Genomic DNA, 15657 nt, shown 5'->3' with positions numbered 1-15657 from the left:
TTTTTTTTTTTTTTTTGGGTTTTTTTTTTTTTTTTTTTTTGGTACCGGGGTGTAATTTATTTTTTATTGAGATGATATTCATGTGACATAAAGTTAATATTGGGGACTTAACCCAGTTTAATAAAATTCAATTTAACAATATCTTCTCATGGTCAGTGCTTTTTGTGTCCAGATTACAGTCAAGAAGTTGTTTTCTTTGGTCGCCACCGCCTGGGCTTTGGGGGAAATGGCCAGATCATTAGGGATCAGTAATCAAGTGGATTAATCCTTGATGAGATCCTAACTTGATGGCTTTGTTGGGAAGTGACAGAAACGAGCTGGGGCCTGGACATAGGGGTGGATCCTGGGGTCTTGACTCTAGAGCCTATACATAATCCAGCCTCTTCTCTGGCCCATTCTCGGCTCCCCAGCCACCATGAGGTGAGCAGCTTGCTCTACACACCTTTCCGCCACAATGTCTCCACCTCACCTCAGACCACAGCAGGGGAACCAGCCAGCCACAGCCTGAAACCATCAGCCAAAACAAGCGTTTCCTCCTTTAAGCCAAACAAACAAAACCAGATTGTTTTCTTTTCTTTTGTTTTCTATAGGCTTTACCTTTCCTAACTAAGCTTATGATCTATTGCAGATTAATGTCTGCATATCATATAAGGTTGGGAACCAAAGTTCAGCTTTGCCATTCTGTTCAAGGCCCCACGTGCTCTCGGCCTGGGTGCAGTGGTGCTGTGGACAGAGTAGTTCAGAGCAGCCTGGAAGCTACGCACTTCCTGGGACTCCTTCCCAGAAGCCCAAACTACAGGCCCCTTCTGCTGCCCTCCCAAAACCTTTGTAAGCTCTGAGTGTCATAAATTAAAATTCCTTTCTCTGAAACACCCATGTTGAATTGTTCCTCACTCCATACCCTGACTAGCAAGCTCACCCAGCCAGTCCCCAGGGCTGTCTGTGGCAGGGACTACTGCCTGGAGCTGAAGTACCTTGTGTCCCTAGAAGATGCCTTTGGTGAAAGGTACCACCTTTGCGTGAAGGGTAGGGGGACTGTGGTGAGACAGGAGAGAAGAGCTCTCCTGTGGTTTATTTTCAGTCATTGCCGTTTACAGGGAAAGGCGGTGGCCGAGACCACATTACATGAATGCACAGTCTGGCCTCCAGCCCCGAAGGCCCTGCTCCCGACTCTACCACTCACCCACGAACACTCTCTTCAGGAACTGGAAATGTCATGAGCCGCACATATGTACCTACAGTCCTAGCACTCAGGAGGCTGAGGCAGGAGGATCCCTTAAGCCCAGGAGTTTGAAACCAGCCTGGGCAACATAACAAGACTACACATAAATATATATCCATGAAGAAATACTGGACAAAACTAGATTGAGGGGCAGTTTAAACTACCAGGCCTAGTAGGAAAGCATGTGCTTCACATGTGTGAGGCCCTTAGTTCAGTCTCCAGCACTGAAAATAAATCAAAAGTAAAAGTAATGGGCTGGGGATTTAGCTCAGTGGTGCCACTGCCTGCCTCACAAGTGCAAGGTCCCAAGTACCAAAAAAAAAAGTATAAGTAAAAATAAATAAATGAGCCAAGAAAACAAACTGAGCTGTAATATTCTGAAATGTCAAAGCCATAAAAAGGAATGAGCCAGGGGTGACACACATGTAATCCCAGTACTCTGGGAGGCTGAGGCAAGATGATTGCAAGTTCAAGCAGAGCGGACAACTTAGCAACTCACACTCTCAATATTAAAAATATAAAAGGGATTGGAGATGTAGCTCCGTGTGAAGCCCTATGTTCAATCCCCAGTAGAGCAAACAGATAAATGAAACTCTGGACTTTTGGTGAAGATGGTATATTATATACACTCATTTATTCTTCCTCCTTGATACCTACTAACATGACAGTAAAAAGCTTTTTTGAAAGGTGTGAGCTAACAAAAACAAAAGAAAGAACTTCCACAAAGATTGTGACGTAGTGAACAGCAGAGAAAGAGCCTCTTGGATTTGGTGTCCTGACCCTGAATATAGAGGCCTGAGGAGAGGGAGGAGGAAAGCAAGGGTCTGAGGTGAGAATTGAAGTTCACTGGGAGAGCAAAGACAGACTTTGACAAAAAGGAGGGAAGTCGCAAACTGCCCTCTGCCAGAGCCGGGACACGGCGAGGGAGTGGTAGGCAGAACTGCGGTGTACGATAACTACTGGAAGCCACAGAGGCCTAGAGAAGCGCAGCAGTAGAATGGAGCAGTGGATGCATCACAGTGGAGTGGCTGGTGAGTTATCCGGGTTCAGACCTCACCCAGAAGAGGGCTGAACAGAGCTCAAAACTAGGACCCCATCTAGGGCTCCCACACGCCTCAGTGTGGGGGCTGAGTTCAAGATAGCAGAAGGTCAGGGAGCACAGTTCAAGCTGGCAGGAGACACATAGACTGTTGTAGGCTAAAGCGGTCTGAGCCAGATTCACAGCCAGCAATCAGCCTGAACTTCAGAAGAACTAAAGGGGCAGCCCAGGTGGAATTATCCACTACCCCACCATGAAGCTGCCGCTGGCTTCTGGGATTACTGTTTGGATCTGGACTGTTTGCCTGTATCAACTACAAGAGACACACCTTGAACTGACTTGTTTGTTTGGGTTTTTGTTTTTCTTTTTCTTTCTACTTGTTTTTTTTTTTGATTGTTTGAACACAGTTTCTAGGGCTTTGTTGTTGTTGTTCTATTCTGTTCTTGTTTTTCTTTTTTCCTTTTCCCTTTCCCACCTGTCTTCACCAATTTCCTAAATTCTGTCCTCCAACCTTGCTTCTCATCTTTTCCTTTTCTTTTATTTGTTTCTTCCCCCATTCCCTTTTAAATTTTCTTCCCTAAGAGTTAAAATCACTGTATTAAGCGTTTATATGCAATTTTCAGATTAGTTCCAGATTTTGTTATATAGCCACAAATCTAGTTCATACAGTTAAAGGTAGCAAATTAATAGTAGCCACAGTTGTCATTTTCTAGGCTGTATTACATGCTATTGTTATTGTTGATTGTACTACTTTAGGCAAGGTGACATAATTATACTAATTGGTTGTTCTCCTAGTATACCAAGACTGAGATTGTCTGAAGGTCTTTAAAAAAAATACACACACACACACATTTGCCAGTGCCAAAAAACTGGTAGCTGGGCCAAGTAGGCAAAAAATTCTATTCCCAATAAATTGAAGAGATAGGATTTTGCAATGACTCAAAACCCAAAATCCAGCTACACCTGAAGACACTTCTGAGAAGTAGTCATTTCCTAAGAGTTCTGAATACTGGCAATAAAGCTACTCCCATTAGCAATTTACAATCATCAACCAGGAATCAAACGAAAGAAAGAGAAAGAAGGAAAGGAAGGAAGGAAGAAACGAAGGAAAGAAAGAAAGAAAATTAGAAGACATTTAAAGAAGATGCAACATCCCCAGATTTTCAGCTCACCAAAGGCAAATCCTGGGGTGATAAGGTGGAACTGAAAGGCCAAAAGCCATCCACTTCAGACTGGGTGGTGCCAACGCCGGCCTCGCAAGCACAAGGTCCCGAGTTCGATCCCCAGTGCCTGCCCCCCAAAAAAAAATGTAGACACAAAAGCCATCCACTTGGACTCTGAAGTGGTTAAGAGCAAAAGTAACAAAGCAGATGAACAAGGAGCTAGAAAAAAAAAGCAGAAATAATTTCCCAGATAATTTCAGAGATGGTGGCAAGAAGGAAAGACATGCTTAGTGACTCTAGAGGAGATACAGATTTTAAAAAAGTAGAGGAGCTCAGGAACACAATGGAAACCATCAACACCCAGCACAGGAAAGAAATGGAATCCATGAATCAGATTCCAACAGATACCCAGATTAAAAGCTCTATTGAGGGGTCAGGGATTTGGCTTAGTGATTCTACTGCCTGCCTTGAAAGCACAAGGGCCTGAGTTCAGTCCCTGGTACCAAAATAAATAAATAAAAAATAAATAAATAAAAGCTCTATTTAAAGTATACACAGCAGAATAAGCCAATGTCAAGACAGAATATCAGATACAGACGACAGGATTGGGCTAGTGATCATAAAAAGATTTTCTTAAAAATAGAAAGGGACCATGAGAAATCAATTCAGCAGCTGCTAGATGATACAAAGAAGAATAACATAAGATTGGTCAGAGTCAGTGAAAAAGCAAGAGATCGCATAGACATAAAAAACCCTGTTCACAGAAGTAATGGCAGAATTTGATGTACCGATAAGTGAGGCATACGGGACTCCAATTAACCATGATAAAATGGTCCCCAAGCATTTAATAATCAAGATTTCAGAAATTCAACACAAGGACAGAATATTAAGAGGTGTTAGAGAAAAAAAACAAATCACCTATAAGGAAAGCCCATTAGAATCACAGCAGACTTCTTAGCACAAAATCTCACGTCAAGAAGAACTTGGAGTGAAGTGTTTCAAGCCCTAAAGGAAAACAGCCTCCAACCCAGACTGATGTACCCTCCAAAACTATCTTTCAAAATTGATGGAAACATAATATACTTTCACAACAAAGAACACCCGAAGAAATTCATGACCACCAAACCAGCACTCCAAAGTGTTCTAAAGACTATTCTAAAAACAGACAATAAGGATTGCAATTTCATGAACCCCAACAGAATGAATGCACCAGGCAAGGCTAGAAATTAAACAGAAAAGGAAAGAAGGGAGGCAACAACAGTAAAATAACGTAACAGAGCTAAGACAATACATATCAGTTATAACCATCTGTATTAATGGTCTCAATTCATCAACCAAAAGAAACAGAATGGCTAAACGGATCCAGAAGCAAGATCCAACAATACGCTGCATACAAGAAACATATTTAATTCACAGACTGAAAGTCAAGGGATGGAAAACAATATTCCATGTGACAGGAACCTGGAAAAAAGCAAGGATAGCCATTCTATTTGCACACAGAGTGGATTTCAAGACAAGAGTGATTAAGGAGGGTCAAAGAAGGTCTCCACAGCCTTGAAAAAAAAGCAATCCAAGAGGAAGAGATGACAATCATAAATATATATGCACGAAATACCAGTGCACCCAACTACATAAAATAATTATTAACAGACATGAAAATCACATCAGCCCTAATACAATTGTAATGGGAGACTTCGATACCTACCCTCCCATACAGACAGAACAACTACGCAAAAAAATCAACACTGAAATATTAGAACTGAACCAAACTTTTGAACAAATGGACACAGTGATGTCTATGGAGTGTTCCACCCCACAACATCAGAATGCACATTCTTCTCAGCTGCACATGGGACTTTCTCCAACATAGACCACATACTCGCTCATAGAACATGCCTAAGTAACTGCAAAAGAATCAAAATTATCCCAGTTATCATATACATATTATCAGACCATAGTGAAACTGGAAATCAACAGCAAATGAAGCCATAAGAACTTCCTAAACACGTGGAAATTAAACAACGCTGTCCTTAACAACCAGTGGGTCACAGATGAAATTAAAGAAGAAATCAGACAATTTCTACAACTGAACAATAAAGACAATACAACATACCAGAAATTACGGGATGCAGTGAAAGCAGTCCCATGAGGGAAATGTATAGCAGCGAATTCGCACATCAGGAAAACAGCAGGCTCAAATAAATAACCTAATGTTGAACTTCAAGCTTCTAAAAAAAAAAAAGAGCAAGTCAAGCCTAAACTTGTATGAGGGAGGAAATTAAAAAAATTAAGAGTAGAAATTAAAGCAATGGAGACTGAAAAAACAATACAAAGAATCAGTGAATCAAAGAGTTGGTTCTTTGAAAGATTCAATAGCATTGACAAACCATTAACCAACCTTATACAAAAAAGGAAAGAAAATACTCAAATCTATACAGTCAGGAGTGAAAAGGGTGAAATCACAATAGACCCTGCAGAAATCCGCTCATCAATACCTACTTTGAGAACATGTATTCTAATAAGATAGGAAATACAGAAGAAATGGACAGATTCCTGGATACATAAGAATTATCAAAACTGAATCAAGAAGATAGAAAAATTCTAGATAAACCAGTATCAGCCAAATAAATTGAAGATGTAATTAAAAACCTACCAACAAGGAAAAGCCCAGGCCCTAATGGATTCACTGCTGAATTCTATAAAAAATTTAGAGAAAACCTAATGCTGTTACTTCCCAAACTCTTTAATGAAATTGAAAGGGAAGCAATACTCCCAAATATATTCCTGGAAGCAAGCATCACCTTGATTCCAAAGCTAGAGAAGAATCCAACCAAACTAGAGAATTACAGGCCAATCTCCCTAATGAACACAGATGCAAAAATCCTCAATAAGGTACTGGCAAACAAGGCACCAAGTCATCAAGAAGGTTATACACCGTGACCAAGTTGGATTCATCCCAGGGATGCAGGGATGGTTCAACATATGCAAATCAATAAATGCAATACACAGAGCTAAGGACAAAAACCATATGATCCTCTCATGCAGAAAAAACCCTACAGAAAATTTGTATATATGGCCTTTATCTCAATCTGACAAAAGCCATCTATGACAAACCAACAGCCAACATCACACCAAATGGACAAAAACTAAAAGCTTTTACTTTGAAGTCAGGAACATGACAAGGATGTCCACTGTCACCACTCTTGTCCAGTATCTGGAGACACTAGCCAGAGCAATTAGACAAGAGAAAGAAAAGGAAGAGGACAGAAAGAAATTAAACTATCATTACTTATGGATGATACTCTACATAGAAGACCCCAAAACTCCACCAAAAGACTTCTAGATTGAATAACCAAATTCAGAGGCATACCTGGATACAAAGTCAACACTCAAAAATAAATAGCCCAGCAAATAAAACAAAACAAAAGACAAAATAAATAAATAAATAAATAGCCCTATCCGGGTATGGTGACGCACGCCTGTAATCCCAGCACTCGGGAGGCTGAGACACGAGGATCGCTGTGAGTTCGAGACCAGCCTGGGCTACATAGTGAGTTCCAGGTCAGTCTCTAATAGTGAGACCCTGTCTCAAAAAACAAACAAACAAACAAAAAAACCTTAAAGAAGAGGTTCCATTTCACCCAGCTATTCCTCTTCTTGGTATCTTCCCAGAAGAATTAGAAACATACCACAGCGATATATATACACCCATGTTTACAGCAGCACAGCTTGTAATGCAGCCCAAATGCCCATCAACTGACAAATGGACAAAGAAGATGTGGTCTTGTTACACAGTGGAGTACTACTCTGCCATAGAGAAGGACGAGCTTCAGGCATTTACAGCTAAATGGACTCTGAGACTATACTTTTAAGTGAAATAAATCTGATACATATGTTTAAATATTGTTTCACTGGTGTGAGAAACTAAAAGTGGTAGTAATGGGCCGGGGATTTACAGTGGTTCCACCGCCTGCCTCACAAGCACAAGGACCCAAGTTCCATCTCTGGCACCAAAAAGAAAAAAAAAAAAAAAAAGTGGTAGTAAAGACTAAAATGTGGGAAATATATTGAGAAACGGGGAAGAAAATGTTCAAATGGGAGGGGGAACAGGGAGAAGGGAGGGAGAGAGGAAGGAAGAGACAAGGAAAAAGTGAAAATAGAAGGAGAAAATGTAAACGAAGCTTTTGTACACAGGACGGAGAAGGGACTTTAGGGGAAGATGAATTAATTTTTTTAAAAAGAGAAAATGTAAGAGACCAACAATAAAATATTTTTTGTTTGGTTAAGCTTTTTTTTAGACAGGGCCTCACCATGTAGCCCAGGCCAATCTTGAACTTTTTATCCACATGCCTCAGCCTCCCTATTATTGGGATTACAGGTGTGTGCCACATATCCATTTCAAAATTACACACATTTCAAAATTTTATAGAAGGTGAATGTTAGAGCCAGGCATGGTGCTACACACATGTGCTCTCAGCACTCATGAGGCTGAGGCAGGAGGATCACAAGTTCAAGGCCAGCCGAGTTAATGAGGAGACCCTGTCTCAAATAAAAAAGAAAAAAGTGAATATTGGTCTCAAACTTGCAAACCTCCTGTCTCAGCCCCGCAGCGTGCAGAGATTATAGGTGTGCGCCACCACACCCAGCTTCTGTTCTTAGATGAACAGTTTATAAATATTGGAGAGGCGGGGGAGAAGCATGCTTTGTAACTGACTAGACAGGCAGGAGAAAGGAGAATTCTAAGTCGTGGGCAAGGCCGACAGACGTGCTGCTTACACCAGAGAACCTTCCCGATGACCCGTGGTCAGGAGACCAGACACTCCCGGAAGGGATGACAGAGGGCTGTCACCAGGTTCTGGGGTTCTAGAGGTGCTGTTCTAGGTTCTTTCTGTCTGAACAAAGAAATGATTGACAGGTGAAAAAGGTAGTGAGCTTTTACTTTTTTTTTTTAGACCGGGGATCTAACTCGGGACCTTGCACTTGCGAGGTGGGCAGCTGAACCACTGAGCCACATCCCCAGCCCTGGTTTTACCCTTATTAAAGGTAGGAAGAGAAACATGCTGCGCTGAGCCACCGTGAGCCAGGTAGAAGCAGGAGAAGCCACAGGGCCCACAGCATGGGGACGCCGGCCCTCTTGCACCCTCTCCTTTCAGATCCAGGCAGTCCTGTCGCAAGCCTGCTTGAGTTCTCAGAAGAACCGGAGATTGCTTTCTCCGACTGGTCCCAGGTGCAGGGCCGGGCGCACACCCTGGATCTCCGCGATTGACAGGCCAGGCCCACTTGGTCCCAGCCGCCTTCCGTGCCCTAATCCCCGCCTCAGTGGGGCGAAAATTGATCGAGGAGGGTTGTGTTCCAGGTGCCCTGGCCTCACCCCATCAGCTGTCTGAACACTCCCTGTCCTCCATGGCGCAAGGCTGGAAGGAGAAGACAGGAATATTATCCTAAAAACAGGAAGACTAAAAAGAAAACTGGGTCGGGGATTTAGCTCAGTGGCATAGCACCTGCCTGGCAAGCACGAAGTATTGGGTTCAATCCCCGGTTAAAAACAAAACAAAACAAAAAACTTCACCCTAAATTCTGAGAGCTCCAGCCCTGTTCCCCAGTCCAGGCAGGAGCGACAGTAAGACTGCTTTGGACGAGCTGATCTAAGACCTGGGCTTCCCCAGGAGAAGGACCGGCCTGCTCATCCTAGAGAGAACGGACCATTAAAGGCTGCCCAGCACGGTTCTAAACTATTGCCTCCCATACACAGTTCTGCGCGCCACTCACCAACCCAGGATAAAAGTAACTCATAAAGCCAGATGCAAAGTTAACAGGAAACAGTATTTCTCCCAAGGCAGGCGGCAGTAAAGTTCATAAGTACCCCTTTTCTTTATTCACTGAGAAACTGTTTCTAAAACCCAAGGCTCCAGGCAAAACTGCTAGCTGAAGTCTTAAATAAGAAGGGTCCATCCCACTTTGCCAGAAGGACCCCGTCACGTCAAGGCAGAGAAGCAGCCTGATTCACGGCCCAGGCACAGGGGTTCGGCCAGGGGTTCGCAGAGGTTCGCTCTACCTCGGTTCACTTCCCCAGCCGGCCCTGATGCCAGCCTTTTCACACCGACCACTGTGCACCGTGAGCGGTGGCGCACTTTGTAACCCCAGCTGCTCGGAGCCAGAGGAAGGATGTAGCTCAGTAGCAGAAGACCTCTGGGTCTAATCGTCCGCACTGGGTGGGAGGGAGAACACTGCTTCTTTTGAGCTTTGCCTAAACTGTTTGCAAACTCTCCATCTTCCTTTGGTGAGATGCCTTGGCGGTCCCTTTGGCAAGAGATCACCTGCCGCACAAGCCAGTAAGCCTGTTGTGGTCGTCACCTGGTCAGGCAAGGACAAACCTTCCAAGAGAAACTCAAGGCTTTGGTCCAGCTAAGCAAAAAAGGAAGTCTCGAACGAACCCGGTGAAATATGGGCTATAGGCGCCAACACAGACAAGAAGCAAGGAGAAGCCCTGTAGTAGTGAGCTCTCTCCCGGCTGCGACTCAATACTCAACACGCAAGACTTAAAGGAGGAAAGGTTTCATTTAGCTAACGGTGTGGGGGGATTCAGTCCATGGCTGGCTCCAAGGCAGCAACATCATGGTGCAAGGATGTAGCAGAATAAAGCAGCTTAGTTCTTGGCGGCTGGGAAGCAGAGCAGGGGGACAGTGCCCAGAGGGACATACCAGGGTTAGCAGGTACCACAGCAAAGGCCACACTCTGTGACACACCCACATACAGCACAGGGGTGCTTTCCTAACCCAGCAGTTTCTTAACCCAACAAAGCTGATGCATCAGGATTAACAGTGACAGTTCCCAAGTGGGAGAAAAGGGAGTTTAGAGGAGAAAAACCAAAGATGTCAGAGATCAGAGGCTCCCAGAAAGACTCCTTTGGAAAGGTGAGACTGTCTGAATGCTGGCAGAGGAGATCCAGAAAGCTGGAGAGGACTTTGGGGCCAGCTGGTAATGCATAGAGGACAAAAAAAAAAAAAAAAGTCATTTCAAGGAAGGAGAAAGGATCGTAGTGACTCAGCTGGACACGGTGGTGTACTCCTGTCATCCCAGCACTCGGGAGGCTGAGGCATGAGGATCGCTGTGATTTCAAGACCAGCCTGGGCTACAACAGTGAGCCCAAGGGCAGCCTGAACTACACTGTGAGACTCTGTCTCAAAAAACAAAAAAGAATCATAGTGATTCATTTGTGAATGGTATTTATGTAGTAAATGTAATATCTGGATAGTCTTTTAGCCCAAAGTTTAATATAATTTTACATACAATAATATAATCTTATATATAATTTTATGGGAGAAATAAGAGAACTGCTGAGCCTTCCTCTTCCACTGTTGTTGGAAATCAATGCATAATATTATAAAGTAAAAAAATAAAACACCCATGAAGCGAGCTTTTTTTTTTTTTTTTTTTTTTTTGTACCGGGGATCAAACTCCAGAACTTGTGCTTTTGATGCAAATGGCAACACCACTGAGCAGCTAAATCCCCAGCCCCAAAACATGCATTTTAGTTAGAGGCGAAAGAATTCATAAAACACCAGGTACAATATTTGAAAGTGATTGCTTCTAGGTAAGGGCTATGGGCAGAGTAGGGTGCGATGTGCTGTATAACTCAAAATTACACACATGTATACCAGAAGGAGGGCCCTGAAAAGGAGAAAAACCAGCATAAATCCTGGTAAGACTGCAGATTAATTGGGAGAGGGCTTGACTGAAGTTGTTCTAAAGTTTGCTATTGACTGCTAAATTCCACATTCATGCTAAAAGGGTTAGTTGAAATAATAATATAAATAAAATGTAAAATTTCCAAACAAATAGAGAAAAAAAGGAATGAAGGGAAGAAAAAGCCAGGTTTGGTAGTATACACCTGTAATCCAAACACTCAAGAGGCTGAGACAGGAAAATTGCCATGTGTTCAAGACCAGCCTGGCCCATGCAGGGAGACCCTGTCTCAAAAAAAAAGAAAAAAAAGAAAAGAGGAAGAGGGGGAGTACTTCAAATGGTCCAGAAGAAAACAAGAAAGGAGAAAATATGTTAGAAAAATCTGGACAAATTAAAAACACCAAGAATCAACTTAATGAGCCAGGCATGCTGGCACATACCTGTTACCTCCATATTCAGGAGGCTGAGGCAGGAGGATTGCTGTGAGTTCAAGGCAGGTCAGTCTGAACTACACGGTGAGACTGTCTCAAAAAAAAAAAAAAGAAAAGAAAGAAAGAAAGACATGAATCTAATTATATATCAGTCAATTTAGGGCCAGGGATTTAGCTCAGTGGCACCAAATCTGCCTCACAAGTGCAAGTTCCTGAGTTTGATCCCCAGTACCGAGAAAACAAAACAACAACAAAAAACCAACAATCAATTTAAATGGAGTAGATTCTCCAGATAAAAGGCAAATTTAGCTAGGTGCAGGCTTGTAACCCCAGCACTCTGGGAGGCTGAGAGGCTGAGGCAGGAGAAGACAAATTTGAGCACCATCTAGCCAATGAATTAATTTAGGGATACTCAGTCTCAAAATAAAATAAATAAATAAATAAAAGAGCAGGGTCCTGGAAGTATAGCTCAGTGCAAAGGCCCTTGGTTCAATGCCTAACATCAAACACACATGCACACACATGCACATAAAAGCAAAGTTTGTTAGATTAAATAAACATTAAAATCCAGTTATATGTTGCCAGGCGCGGTGGCACACACATGTAATCCCAGCACTTGGGAGGCTGAGGCAGGAGGATCACTGAGTTCGAGACCAGCCTGGGCTACATAGTGAGTTCCAGGTCAGTCTCAACTACATAGTGAGACCCTGTCTCAAGAAACAAAAAACAAACAAAAAATCCAGTTATATGTTGATTATAAAAAAAAATATTCTAAGTAGAGAGATTAAAATGAATAGAGCTAGAGGACTGAAGATCTAGCTTAGTAGTAGAGCATTGGTCTCACATGCAAAAGCCCTGCGTTCTATCCCCAGCAAGCACCGCAAAAATAAATAAAAGAATGGAGTCGGGCCTGGCAGCACACACCTGTAATTGCAGCACTCGGGAGGCTGAGGCAGGAGGATCACCATGAGTTCAAGGCCAGTCTAGGTTACATACTGAATTCATGGCCAGCTTGAACTACAAAGCAAGACCTTCTCTCAAAAAAAAAGAAAAAAAGAAAAAGAGAGGAAGGGAAAGGAAAAGGAAAAGGAAATGAGAAAAGAAGGAAAAAAGTGAAAACAAACCATTTGTAAGGAAGGGGAAGAAGGGTTGAAGGGAGGGTAGGGGAATGAGATTTTAAAAAAAGAATCAACAGGGCTGGGGATTTAGCTCAATGGTTCTGCCACCTGTCTCACAAGTACAAGGTCCCGAGTTCAATCCCCAGTACAAAAAAAAAAAAAAAAACAACAAAAACAATCAATATATTTGGTGTACAGGTACAAATTCCCTATGATGAATGTGATCATGATGTATATCTAAAATGTACCAATAAACTAGATCAATAAAAAAATTAGTGTTCCCCCTCCAGCCCCACCATGGGAGAGTGAAGGGGTGGTCAGAACATAGAGGCCAGAAGGAGGAACAGGAGAGATTTTAGGCCTCATAGCATTTTTAAAGTCAGTGGCTACAGCAGCCCATGTTGAACCCCGTTACTGGGAGCCTGCTGGTCACTTCAGGAAACCACGTTACCCAACTAACAAAAGCCCACACCTGGCCCACAACAGCCTATGACCATCGCTAGGCATCCGGCCTCTCGGGGTGACTGCCAAGCCGTGGAGCCCCTAGGGACGGTTCAGGAGCCTGGTCCTCTGCAGGGCTGGCCGCCGACTGCCATGTGAGCGTCTGTTTCCCTGGGCCCAGAGGGCTCAGCTGGCAGTGGCCCGGGCGTCTTGTGCTGTGGAAGGCAGAAGCTGATGCTGGAGTAGGCAGGGGCTGGCGCGGACCTCACTCTCTTCATAGATTCTCAGGCTTTTCTTTTTTTCCTCTCTCCTTGTTTTTGAGGTACTGGGAATGGAACCCAGGGCCTTCACACCGAGATACAGCCCCAGGCCTTTTTTATTTTTGATTTGAAGGCAGGGTCTCGATTGCTAACTTGTCCAGGCTGAGTGTGAATTTGCCATCCTCCTGCCTCAGCCTCCCTGAGTTCTGAGATTACAGGTGTGTGCTTTCTGGTGTCTGCATGGCCTAGTACGGGCCGTTCACACTGCAATGCGACTAGGTCCCGAGTGCCGGCGGAAGTGCTCCAGGAGACAGAGCAGAAGCTGCCTTGGCTCCCGGGTCCTTGTTCAGAAGTCAGAGAGCAACACTCCTACCATGCTCCGCAGGCCAACAGAGGCACAGCAGGGTTTAGGGGACAGGGGCCATCCCTGCCTCTTGTGGGCTGTGGACGCTGCCCAGTGACTGCAGGTTTAACAGGCTCTTCTCTTCCAAAGGAAGCGGTAACCAGGGCTGCCTGTTGCCATCCCACCACCAGGACCAGGTGTCGACGCTGACAGCTGTCTCGGGCTTATGGGGTGCCGGGCCACAAGCAGCAACGATGACTGACAGGGGGAGGGAGGGCTGCACTGCTCCAGAGGCTGGGCTTGCCTAAAACCCACCCTTCTCTTCTTCCTTAGTAAAATAACTCATTTCCCAGGTTCCATTGTAGCTAAAAGTGGCTTTGTGACAAAATACTGACCCATGAGACCTAAGTGAAAGTCACTGGATGAGACTTCCAAGGAAGCTTTTTTAAATGGGGGAAATAGCTGGGCATGGCAGCACACACCTGTAATCCCAGCACTTGGCAGGCTGAGGCAGGAGGATCTCCACAAATTCCAGGTTAGCCTGGGCTACATAGTAAGTTCAAGGGTAGCCTGAAGTACTTAGCAAAACCCTGGCTCGAATGAATGAATGAGTAAATAAATAAATAACTAAATAAGAGAAACACTGACACTGTTCCTTTTTTTTCCCCTTTGATACCAGGAATCAAACTCAGGGCCTCGAGTTCGCCAGAAAGGTACTGTATTGAAGAGCTGCATCCCCGGCCCTACTGTTCCTTTAAAAAAAAAAAAAAAAAATCTTTTGCCATCTATCTTTTTTTTTTTGCTTCTGACTCCTGGCCAGAATGCACATATGACAGATGGAGCTCCAACATCCATCCACCTTGGACCATAAGTTAAACCTGAGAATGAAAACCACAGGGCAAAGATGGTGATCAAGACAAAGAGTGTAGGCCCCTGTGGTGATGGAGATGCTATGAACCACCTACCGTGGTTTCTCTAAGTGGGAGAAAGATAAAACTTCAGCCTAATTTAAGCCACTGTTACTTCTAGTCACTATTATTGGCCGCAAACTTCAGTTCTTTCCTTAGAGTAAGTAGGTCTTCCTCACTAATTATTCATGGAGAACAAAGGCCTCCAGAACAGGCCACTCCTCCTCTGTGACTTGCTTCACTTCCTTATAAAAATTTTTTTTTTTCTCTGAGTCAAAAATCTTGGCCATTTGAGGGTTCTCCTAGTCTTTATGACCAACTACCTTCTGTCTCTGGGTGCAACTCCAAGGCATACTGGCAGTTAGCACTGAGTGTGTGGGCAGGAGCCAGAGGACCCCTGTGCTGCTCTGGGACCTGCCCCACCCCCTCTTTATATTATTTAATACAGGGTCTTAATATGTTGTCCAGGCTGGCCTCAAACTCCTGCTCTCAAGCAATCCTCCTGACTCAGCCTCCAAAGCAGTTAGGACTACAGGCATGCACCATCTACCCCTTGTCCAAGTTTTAATCATATATAAGCTGAAGATGACAGAAGCCATGTTTGGTGAAGTTGTGCTCTCTCGTCTTAGTTACTTTTCTCATCCCTGAGACATGATTTCCAACACCCACAAGTTAAAGGAAAGGTTTATTTCAGCTCATAATTTAGAGATTTCAGTCCACAGTTTGCTGGCTCCAAAGGAGGAGAAACAGTCCATGGCAAGGAAGCAGTGAGCAGCAAGCAGCAGCAAGCCTTCCTTTCCCTTTTATCCCATCCAGGCTACAAATCTATTGGTTGGTGCCACCCATAACCAGGTGGGCCTTCCCATTACCCACACCCAGAATGACACTAAATCCATCAAAGAATTAATCTAGTTATCACATCCTTAATCCATAAATCCAGCCTCCTCTGAAAAGCCCCACCTATGAGCACATGAGGCTTTGGGGCGACACCTAGACACAGCCGTAACAGAAGCCATGATTGGTGGGGTTGTGCCCTTTTATTTATC

The 15657-nt window shown here is 43.9% G+C and overlaps 1 protein-coding gene across 8 annotated transcripts in view; it reads right to left on the bottom strand.

The window, feature by feature from the left end:
- Positions 1–63: 63 nt before the first annotated feature.
- The window catches only part of Psmd4 (proteasome 26S subunit, non-ATPase 4), a 27954-nt gene continuing 12360 nt past the window's right edge, over positions 64–15657 (bottom strand). The window contains exons 11-12 of one of the 8 annotated variants that reach the window (XM_010616492.1): positions 470–536; positions 165–215 (exon numbers count right to left, since the gene is read on the bottom strand). In XM_010616492.1, coding sequence (XP_010614794.1) covers positions 180–215; positions 470–536 — 103 coding nt within the window. In that variant the 3' untranslated portion in view covers positions 165–179. Of the gene's footprint in view, positions 537–8286; positions 8317–8597; positions 8839–10284; positions 10400–11602; positions 11632–15657 lie in introns of those variants that run through there. The other 7 variants (XM_010616490.3, XM_010616491.2, XM_033758362.1 and 4 more) reach the window with 7 other exon arrangements.

This window comes from Fukomys damarensis, unplaced genomic scaffold, assembly GCF_012274545.1.
Source record: "Fukomys damarensis isolate Sample0158 unplaced genomic scaffold, DMR_v1.0_HiC HiC_scaffold_33, whole genome shotgun sequence".
Lineage (NCBI taxonomy): Eukaryota > Metazoa > Chordata > Mammalia > Rodentia > Bathyergidae > Fukomys > Fukomys damarensis.
The sequence above is the reverse complement of the archived record's forward strand: the minus strand, read 5'-3'. Positions and strand labels throughout refer to the sequence as shown.